At 44.1% G+C, this 10,508-nt stretch overlaps 2 protein-coding genes across 2 annotated transcripts; one reads left to right on the plus strand and one right to left on the minus strand.

The window, feature by feature from the left end:
• The first annotated feature begins 687 nt into the window (after positions 1–687).
• LOC123453081 (protein KTI12 homolog) lies at positions 688–6,148 on the plus strand. The gene is made up of 10 exons (XM_045129841.1): positions 688–861; positions 1,810–1,978; positions 2,087–2,190; positions 2,563–2,619; positions 3,246–3,331; positions 3,729–3,814; positions 4,286–4,401; positions 5,102–5,152; positions 5,254–5,340; positions 5,645–6,148. Exons 2-10 carry the CDS (start codon positions 1,825–1,827, stop codon positions 5,807–5,809), a joined length of 906 nt encoding a protein of 301 aa, XP_044985776.1. The 5' UTR covers positions 688–861; positions 1,810–1,824; the 3' UTR covers positions 5,810–6,148.
• Positions 6,149–6,459: 311 nt separating this feature from the next.
• On the minus strand, positions 6,460–9,896 carry LOC123453080. The gene is made up of 5 exons (XM_045129840.1): positions 9,805–9,896; positions 7,599–9,633; positions 7,223–7,427; positions 6,916–7,106; positions 6,460–6,846 (listed from the first exon to the last, which is right to left on the minus strand). The coding sequence occupies exons 2-5, from the start codon at positions 9,604–9,606 to the stop codon at positions 6,740–6,742; spliced, it is 2,511 nt and encodes an 836-aa protein (XP_044985775.1). The 5' UTR covers positions 9,607–9,633; positions 9,805–9,896; the 3' UTR covers positions 6,460–6,739.
• Positions 9,897–10,508: the final 612 nt, after the last annotated feature.

Here is a 10,508-nt window from a genome sequence, read left to right on the forward strand (position 1 = left end):
ATTTCCGTGAGATGCCCTAACTAAGTAACTGACATGGCTAAACTAATCTCAACAGACAATAATCAAATAAGAGAAGAGAGTAGCTATTTATATGGGCATGGAGTTTCTACATGTGAGAGATCAATTGCTTCCTCATTAACAATAAAATAATAATAATACATCTAAAAAACATTTTTTTGCAGGAAATCTAAAAAATATTACACATTAATGAATTGTATACATACATACATACTAAATTTCATGAAGGTTATTTCCTTTCTAAATGCTCTGGAAAAATTGCCCGCAAAAAAATGCTCTAGAAAAATCCCAAAATTTATGCTTCAAAAAGACTATTTTTAAAAGCATTTTAGGGAATTCATTTTTTTGGACCCAAATATTAAGAATGTTTTTTCTTAGACAAATCACCGATGTTTATCGCAAAATAAATCAGATGTTTTTATGTTTTCGCTATCTTTTGTGATTTTACTGTTTATCACGGGTGCATTTGAGCTCCCGGACGCAAAAACACTTTCGTATCCAAGTACTCCTTCCATTCCCAAATATAAGTCTTTTTAAAGATTTTATTAAAAAACTACTTGTTCCTTCCAAAATTCTTGTCTTAAAAAGTTATACACTGTTTGAAAAGTGAGATTTTTTTGACAAAAGTCAGAATCTGGCCCGACCTTTCTCTCCCGGACCCATCTCCTCTTCCAATCCGACCCAACGGAACCTCCCCCCTCGCACTCGCAGCACTACCAGTCCATCGCCGCCGCCGAGCCCTGGAGCTCCGTCCCGCCGTGTCGCCACTTAGCGTACGCCCCACCGGACCATCAGCAGGCGAGGGCCGGCCGGCGACCTACTTCAACGGAGCGTGGACGGAAGGTGAACCCCCCCTCTCCCCTCTCCCCTTCTCCCCGTAAAGACAGCAACGACCATCTCTCTCGGCTCCTCCATGCCCGCCCGCCGCCCAAGGCGACCCCCCTTCCGATTTGTCCGCGCCGCACGACCTTCTCGCTCTAGCGGTTGATTCCTGCAACCCTAGGTGTTGTGTGGGATTCATAGGGGGGTTTAAGTGGGAGGGGATGGATTGACCAAGGGGTGTGATGGATCTGAAAAGGTAACATCATATTCCCCTGTTCTAATTGATGTATGCCTGAGATTGATTTGGTGTGTCAAATTTCTAACTTCTCTGTCTATATTGAATGGATGTGAGACTATTATTCCTAGTCTCTTTGTGTAAAAAGCTATTGATTGTTGCAAAATATTTTGTATAGAGTCGTGTCTTTTAAACTGAAGGGCATTTTTGTCTATTAACGTTTCCGTTTGATAGTTATATATTAACATACTTGTTAATCATGTCAAAGGGGGGTATGAGCAAGAGTTAGACAGAACTGGGGGGTTCAGAGGAAGGCAAGCCAACAAAGGGGCATAAGATGCAAGGCGCACGAGCTAGGGGGGTTAAAATCAATTCTCCCAGCGATATATGATCAGCGATGCTAATTTGAGATCTCCGTGCTTGGTCTCCATTAGTACTTTTTTATTCCATATTTGTAGCCAAACCAAACCACTAAGCTTCGAATATTTTGTCGTAGGCTGACCAGCTATCTGACCAACTTCCTTGTATAAATCATCAATTTCCTCATATGTCATATGATGTATCGACCTCGAGAAATGGCATGTATAGTGGCCCTCTTGAGACAGACAACAATATCTCTGCACAGAGTGATTTAGGGTTAAATTAAACATTTGCAAAGGGGATTTTTTGCAACTTTTAGCTTGTGTTTGAAGATGGAATCATGCCCTGATGCTTTTGTTTATCCATCTCCTAAGGTTTCTATATCTTCCATGGCGCTCGTGGTGATGTGCGGCCAGCCGTGCAGCGGCAAGTCAGAGGCTGCAGCTTGTCTTGCCGCCGCTCTTCGCTCCTCCGTGCCTGACGTCACTGTCCGCGTCATTGATGAGTCATCGCTCCATCTTGGGCGCAATGAAAGCTACAAAGGTATTGTCGTTTTTTAGTCTTCATGATTTCTCTATGCTACTATTCATGTTTCTTCTTCTTCTGCATCCGCTTATTTCTGCCTACCAATTTTCTGCTTCTGTTTCTTAGATATGGTCGTGGAGAAAAACTTAAGAGGAGTTCTGAGGTCAGAAGTTGACAGGTCTGTTTCACGGGATGGCATAATCATCGTGGATTCTTTGAACAATATCAAGGTGAGGGCAGCACTGAGTCATTTATTCTATTGCTGCAGCTTGCAATCACTACTCCATTCTCAATTAGTGATAGAAGTAGTACTGTATGGTTATCTTCTTTATGTATGTTATTGTTGTACTTGGCACAGTGTGATGAGGGGAAAAACTTAACAAAATCCTGGCTCCTCCCTGTGCTATGATTTTCTGAACCACGCAAGTTTGAGAACTACAAGCTCAAGTTCACTGGTTTACGCAATAAAACATTGTCAATATAGCTTCAGCTTTTTGGTTGTTTTTTTTAGCAGTTACTACGTAAAGTGTAATATGAAGTAGATTGTGCAACTTGTGCTGTGCTCTTTTCAAGGCATGATGATTTTGACCTATAATATGCAGGGGTACCGGTACGAGCTGTGGTGTCTTGCGCGTGCTTCGGGAATAAGATATTGTGTGGTAGGCACGTCTTCTTTATTTACTCTTACATGCATTTAGAAATAACAGGTTTACACTAGAATAAGCATAGCACAAATGAAACCAATCATGATGAGATGGCATCATGTGTTCTGTAAATATTGTTATTGTTTAGCTAGCAATAGAGATCAGGTAGAAAAGCAGTCTGGAGATAGCCAGACAATCATAAATGCCACATAAGAAGAGCTAACATGAGTAACTTGATGTGATTCATGACTAGTGAGTGGTGAAGACCCACAAACATTAAAATGTCAGTTCAGAAATTAAGTACAACATGAGAAATTGGAGTGAAGGGAATTGGCATGTGAGCTGGATTCAGTTCTATTCACAGATCTGGTTACCATGTGTTGGCATATATTCTTTCTTTCTCTATGAGAAACTACCTTGTCAGACAGACCTTAATAAATAAGATTGCAGTACCAAAGTGATCTTGCTAAAGTATATTTCTACCGGATTTGTAAACCATGATTATGTCCTACACAAAGGATCTTTTTTAGTAGAGTGCATTTAGAAACCATTGGCGAGTTTTGTATGCCTTTGCACCGTTTTATATTGTAACTGATATAATAGAAAGTGATTTCCATCATACTTCATCTTTTATGTTTCAGTTCTTTTGTGATACAGAAGTGGACCATTGTAGGGATTGGAACGTCAAGCGTCAGGAGAAAGGAGAACCCTCATATGATAGTAATATGTAAGATATTTCTCTTATGGCTCTTGTCGACATGTTTGCAAAATGTAATACTCCCTCCGTCCAGAAATACTTGTCGGGGGAAAGGATGTATCTAGATGTATTTTAGTTTTAAATACATCCATTTTTATCCATTTCTCAGACAAATATTTCTGGACGGAGGGAGTACCTCTTATGAATGAGATATATGCTGCCCAGTTACTTTCTTTGATCTGATTTCAAATTCATGTATGTTATACTGTATATAGTTGGCATTCTTGTTTCATACCACTAGAATATTTGATAGGCTATGGAACACTTTGTTATTGTATCGGGTTTATAGGGAAAGTAATGGACTCTTTGTCTCCTTCAGTTTGCCGAGCAGGTGCGACTGATCTCATGATCTCTTCTGTTTTCACAGATTTGAAGATCTGGTAAGGAGATTTGAGAGGCCTGATAGGCGTAGCCGCTGGGATTCCCCTCTTTTTGAATTGTTTCCATCTAGAGGTAATCAAATAGTTCTTATTTAGTCTAATTAGTTTATTTTCATGGCATGCGTGATATGAATCGGTACTAATATGTTCATGGTATATCTAATTTGTGTAATTAGTATCACAGATGTCTAGTACCTTATGCACTACTCGCCATAGTAAATATTCTGTCTTTCCATTGTTCCGTAAACCCTACTGGTTGAAACCTCAATATTTATCGCTTATTACTGTCGAACACCCCTAGAAGCTCATGCTCATGTGATTGGTTGAATGTAATTCTTTTGGTTGATTATTACTTTATTGCAAGACAGATAATTGGTGGCTTCTTTTCACAATCCTTCCTGTCCAGTTTTATACTGGTTACACAAGAATTAGTACTACCCAAGAAATGGTCACTATACTTGCCTGGTGCTTGCCCTCTAATTTCTTTACTTAATTGGCTCATTATCCCATTTCATCGATATGTTTTGTCTACTTTTTTCAATAGAGGAAATTGTGGAATCTTCCCCTGTTATTGTTGAGGCTGTATCATATTTGACTAAGAAAGTGGATTCGAAAACAAGAGATGTAAAAGTTCTCCAGCCTACAATAGCCACTCAGTCTGTAAGTATAAATGTTTTTCTAACAAAGAAATTCTTGCATACATCATTGATTGACTACAACTGCATGATCTCCCAATCCATAAACAATACGTTCAAAAATTATTTGGTACACTCTGTTAATGCCTGCATGAATTTGGTGTAGTACTATATATTGCAGCCAAATACAAAAATGTATTAAGGAAATGTGTTTAGTTCCTATGCATTTTTCCCATGTTACACTATCGGTGCATTTAGTTCTTGCTAAGCTGGCCCATCCAGGCTTTTATGTGCTAGTGTTGGCTTAGCTGTTGGCTCTAATCTGATTAATCTTTACTTTTAAAGGTTAGTTATGTTTTCCTAGACAAGCACCCACTAAACTATGTAGTAGTTACAGAAGTGCTTTTCATGTGATTCTTGCCCACGAGCGTGAGCTGGTTCATCTCTCCCCGTGCAGCTAGTTTTCTATCCATCCCAGACTATGGTGCCTAAAAGAAATTTTGCTTGCTCCAAATGCAGAACTGTGTCGTTTTTGCTTGGAATCCAGATGTACCATATCTCAAACATATTCTGTCAAAATCTGAATACCCTATCATGCAAATGCAAAAACAATTAGAGTCTTCCTAATATTGCGCAAATACTGTGTATTTCTTACCTGCTGTACTGTTCCATTCATACTGGATTTCCTGTAGATTTGAACAAATCCTGACTTGATAATATTTTAGGTGCGGACTACTGAGAGTAATTCGCTCTACGAGATGGATAAAGCAACACAGGTAACTGCAGTTTTACTGGCCGATGGTATCTAGTCCCGGGAGATGTTGCAACTTCTGTAGAAGGAACTGCAAACCTGTGATATGAACTGTACTTTGCACAGGAGGTGGTCAATGCAATTGTGGAGGCACAGTCTGGTGGTCTTGGGGTTGCCATGAATAAGATTTCTCTTGGGCCCGACTTGCCAACTATATCCTTTACTGTTTGAGCAATATTCTATTAGCAAATTAATATTATTGCAGGAGTTGTAAATAAAACATATCCGTCTTTTTGCATCTGTAGGTTCTGTTCTATATGCACAACTTCCTATTTCAGAATAACCTTCTGATATCATACATACCATGCATTCTTTTTCAAACTTGTAAATGACTTTTCAAACATCTCTTTGTGCACCTTAGTATATTTTTATTTTGCCATAAGATAATCAAGTGAAGGAAACCACCATTCGTTGGATATTATCATTTTGTGCGGTGAGATCCTTAACTGACTTTTACATTAATCTTCAAAGATTGGTTGGCCTGCCCGAGCTACGGAGCCTCCGACGCACGTTCATCAAGCTGGCAGGGCAGTACAGCTTGAGCGGGCGACCCCCACCAACAGATGCTGACAGCGCGAAGAGGATGTTTGTTGACTACTTGAACCGAGAAATCGGTGGGTGATGGTTGGTTCTCCCATCTCTGATGAGTAGTCCGGCCTATGATGTACTACTTCCCAGGGGACGGAATGCAGGCGCTGCTAGCGTTTTCCCCTGCCATGCTCCTCATATGGCTTCCTTCGGGCCGTCCAAAGAGATTATTTTGCCTCGCATGAGCTTCACCGCAAGTATTCAGAAATGGCATGCCGCTGTGTAATTCTGTAGCTCCTGTACCACCCAAATAGTTTTTGCGGGTGCTTGCAACTTGTAAACTACAGAATTTGGAAATATTTACTGAATTATTTATGTACGGTTGCAACTCGTTACAACATATTTTGAAAAGTGGCTCCAGATTAGTGTTTTTTGTTCTGCTATAATATCCTCAGCTACTAGTCTACTAGTGTTCCATATTCTGTTGATAATGGGAGGCCCTTCACATAAAAATCAGATGGTGATTATGTCGAGCAGAAAGGATAAAAAAAAAACAAAGCTGCTACAGACATGCAGGATATTAAGAGAAGCTCTGGTTTTAGAATATACATGACCGGACGAAGACGGAAAAAGTTCTCTAAATAGCTCAATCATGAAGACACGAAAAATACACAAACCTATCTCAAGCACTACAGAATTTATCTGTAAACCACACAACAAGAAGCACCTGTATCCCTTTTATGCTACTTGCAAGAAACTTCATTTTTTTTCCTTCTTTCAGATAACCACTACAGTTTCTTGCAATTATCTTCTACAGTACTTTTGTCCATCGAAACATCACAGGCACCCAAAGATAAATTAACTTTTAAATCACAGAAGAAACACCTATTTCCTTTTTGCTACTCGGAAAACTTCTTTCTTTTCCAGATAACTGCTACATGGAAATAAATCACAAGCAATTCTCTACTTTTTGTCCATACTTCACTAGTTTACATTACAGGTTCATATCCAAGTTGGAACCATCTCATTCGCCCACAGACAGGGTTCTCTCTTCATCGTTGGAATCATCTTTGTCGTCATCATCATCCTGGATTCCTTGGGAAGCGCCTTGGATCATCTCATCGTCGACTCCTGCAAACAAATTTTCATGTTTAGCCCTTAACTTTACCCACTGACAAACTGAAAGCAAGGAGGATGTACCTTCAATGAAGGACTCGAATTCATCACCCGGGCCTGCTGATGGTGTCCAGTTGAATGGTTGACTAATCTCCATCCAGTTTGGCTGCTCGGTTGGTCCCGAGAATAGTGCGGATCTATCCACCACCCAGTCATCAACTATGTCTATATAGTCTGCCGATATTGGATCAAATGCCTTCGCCTTGTATTGTTGCCTATGAACAGTTATATAAATCAAATCACTTGTTGCATCCATGCTTTGCTACTTCTTTTTTATTTCAGAATAACACGTCATCGATTAAAACATTCTATGTAACGGGGATTTGGTTACCTGTTTTGTAGCCGAAGGTTGCATTGAACAAAGGTGAGATGATGCATTCGTTGACGTTCAAAAATATTCATTCTTTGGTCATGGAGTCGTTCGAAAGGAATGTGTGTCCGATCACGGCCTTTAGCGCTGCAGGTTTGACTGAGGATACGTACTGCCAAACGTGTTAAATTCGGGCAAGCTCCGCCATACATATACCACCACTCAGCTGCAACAAAATATGACATGTTAAGATCAAAGTATCATCAAACGACCTTGATGCTTTAACAAATGGAGCGTGGAAGGTTGGTTCAGAACCTCATGCTTACAACAATGCTATAATTTAGTCAATCAAGCAAAAGTGAGTTCAATACAATCTGTAATTCAGTATAGTACTAACCAGGAGGTAAAGTACGCCGGGCTCGGATAGCCATTTGCCTACGAAAATCCCCAGCTGCCTCGCTCCGATACATGTTAAGCTCCTTCTGAATTTTATCTTGGATTTTGACATCAGACACCAACCTTTCTATACAGTCCAGCATTCCTGAGAAAACCTCATTCGATATGTTATCTCCAATTCCATCAAAAAACAGTGGATTTAGGAAGAAACCGGCAGAATGAAGCGGTCTTTGGATGTGCTTGTCCCATCTCTGGTCAATAATGTTCCAGTAAGGCATATAGTCGCTCTTCTTCACCAGCTCTTTCTTGATAGCTGCTTTGGCTTTGTATAATCCAGCATAAACATACCCCATAGCAGGCCTCTTGTTGCTACCTACCAGCTTAAGAAGATGCACAAGTGGTTCGGTGGCACGAACAACTAAGGCACATGAAGACCAAAATTGCAAATTGCTAACAATACCGCTCACTTCTACCCCTCCGGGTATCTGTGGCAGCAGGCAGTGTATCCATTCATCTGAACTGACCATGGCTTGCAAATCCTCCTTCAGACTGTACATGTTTTTCAGTGTCACGAAGTTCATAGCAGCACGGGTCTCTGCAGGAACTAGCAGATCCTTCCCCTGCAGATGTTTCTTCATCAAACTCAATGCAAGTGCACTGCTGTACAAAAATCCAGTGATGGTCTTTGCGTTGCTTATGATCTCACTAACTGCCGTCGCCTTGCTGAAATCTTCAAGCATACCATCGATGCACCGGAAAGTGCATGGAGACCAGAACAGTGTAGGAAATGTTTCACCTAGCTTTTTACCTGCGGCTGCATGAATCTGAGAGTTCTTTGTGATCACTTGGACAACATTTCTCTCTCCAACTTCCTCAACAACACTCTTCAGTAGCTCAAACAGCGCGTCTGATGATGTGACGATATCTGTTGCGTCGACCGATTTCAGAAACATGGTACCTTCCGGACAATACACCGAAAAGGTCATCAAGGTCCTGCCCTTGTCAGTCGTCCACTCATCGGACAACACCGAGCACCCCGTGCGGGTCCATGACCCCTTGTAGAACTCTGACTGAGCCGTCACTTCCTCCAGCGACTTCTTCAGAACGCAGCCGCGGAAGTCATGGTACGAGAACACCTCAGGCCTCCCTCCCATGGAGGCAATGGCGTCGACCATCGGCTGGAAATGTACGGAATTCACGGCCTCCAGTGGCACACCGGCGTCATACAGGAACCTCCCAACGGCCATGCAAACCTGCTCCCTGTCCGCTGCAGCAGCCGGATCGACATGCCTCGACGACTGCGGCGCTGTCGCATCGAGCGCCATGAGAATCTGGTGAGGAGGCTGCGTCTGGGGAGCAGGAGTGGCAGGGTGGATAGGCTGCTGCTGCTGCTGGTGGTGGTGGTGCTGCGGAGCAGGAGCAGGAGCAGGAGCACGCCTCACCGCCAGCGCCTTCTTCCTCCTCTTGGTGGCGCCACCGCCGGTCCACCCCGTCTCCGACAGCGGCGTCTCCTCGTCGCGGGGTGCCTGGTTGAGCGGGACGACGTGGATGGGGCTGGCAATGTCGCCGTTGGAGGCCGAGGGGGAGGGCGAGGCGGCGGCGACGGAGGACGGCTCGGAGGCGGCGGCGACGGCGACCATGGCGGCGGCGAGGGCGCGCTTGCGCAGCTTCTTGGCGGCGACCTCGTCGAGGCTGCGGTGCATGACGGCCTCGACGTCGGCGGGGACGTCGGGGCAGCAGCAGGCGTTCCCGGGGCGGCGCGCGAGGTGCTCCTTGAAGCGGTGGATGCCGCCGCCGAGGAAGTGCTTGCCGCAGTAGACGCACTTGAGGCGGTCCCGGCCGGCCAGGCGCACCATGAGGCAGTGCTTCCACGCCGGGTCGTGCTTCTGCGCCCCGATCGGCACCACCTCCTCCATCCCCCCGGCCCCCTCCGCCGCCGCCGCCAAGGTCTCGTCGTCGTCCACCGCCAGCGCCACCGCTTCCGCCGCCGGCGGCTCCGGGGTCGCCATCCCGCGGCGCCGCAGCTAGCCGCCGCTCTGCATCGGCCATGGCAAGTAAGTAACGGTTGTCAGTGACGGAACCACTCCCCTCCGATTAGCCGGCGCGGCGTGGAGCCGTGGACCTAGCCACTGGGACGACTGGGGGAATTAAACCAGGCGAACCAAAATTGGGAGGGGAGGGGGGGAAGAAGAGAGGAGAAAACTCACCGGCTTTTTTTCTTCCCCTCTGTGGTCGGCCGGCACGGAATCGGCGGAAGAAATCCGGGGGCGAGATGCGGGACGGGAGAGGGGAAGAAAACCAGACAGGGGAGAACGGAGCGGTTCGGTTCCGATGGGGCTAGGGTTAATCTCCTTCTCTTCTCCCCTTGGGTGGGTTGGTTGGTTGATCTAGGTGGGCCGAGCCGGTGCTCCCCCGTAACTGGGCCGGTTCGCTTATGAACAAAATCCTTTCGGTCACCCCGACTGACTATATGTGCGCTAAAATAAAATAAATAATCATCCGGTCTGCCCACAAGACCTTGCTTTTGCATTTCTAACACATGCTCAGTTTCAGAATGGCACGCCATTTTTCTTCACACATAGATTCCATTCATAAATGAAATGGAACCACTGTTTCTCTCGGCATGATCCCGTCGAAATCGGGCTGCGGGGATGCCACACGCCCACCTGCTGCAATTACCGGGTTTTTTAGCCTGGTCATAGTGGGAGTAACTAAGGTAGTATCATGTACTCGGAAATAACAAACATGTTGATGTGGCAGACAATTAAAGAAGAGAGAGACGGTTAGAGTAACATATGTAGATACCGTAACATGTTAAATGCTATGCATGTAATAAATACGGTCATCTATGATACTACTTTATGATACTATGCACTATGTAGGTAGTATTATACAATAGTATCATATGCAT

The sequence above is a fragment of the Hordeum vulgare genome, chromosome 5H, assembly GCF_904849725.1.
Source record: "Hordeum vulgare subsp. vulgare chromosome 5H, MorexV3_pseudomolecules_assembly, whole genome shotgun sequence".
Taxonomy (NCBI): Eukaryota; Viridiplantae; Streptophyta; class Magnoliopsida; order Poales; family Poaceae; genus Hordeum; species Hordeum vulgare.

Excerpts from the sequence above, each read along its gene's own strand:
- LOC123453081 (XM_045129841.1), top strand. The coding sequence starts at position 1,825 with ATGGCGCTCGTGGTGATGTGCGGCCAGCCGTGCAGCGGCAAGTCAGAG. Across the intron at positions 4,402-5,101 it reads CTACAATAGCCACTCAGTCT|GTGCGGACTACTGAGAGTAA; the intron begins GTAAGTATAAAT and ends ATAATATTTTAG. Across the intron at positions 5,341-5,644 it reads TTGGGCCCGACTTGCCAACT|ATTAATCTTCAAAGATTGGT; the intron begins ATATCCTTTACT and ends ACTGACTTTTAC.
- LOC123453080 (XM_045129840.1), bottom strand. The coding sequence starts at position 9,606 with ATGGCGACCCCGGAGCCGCCGGCGGCGGAAGCGGTGGCGCTGGCGGTG. Across the intron at positions 7,107-7,222 it reads AACCTTCGGCTACAAAACAG|GCAACAATACAAGGCGAAGG; the intron begins GTAACCAAATCC and ends AACTGTTCATAG. Across the intron at positions 6,847-6,915 it reads ATTCGAGTCCTTCATTGAAG|GAGTCGACGATGAGATGATC; the intron begins GTACATCCTCCT and ends ATTTGTTTGCAG.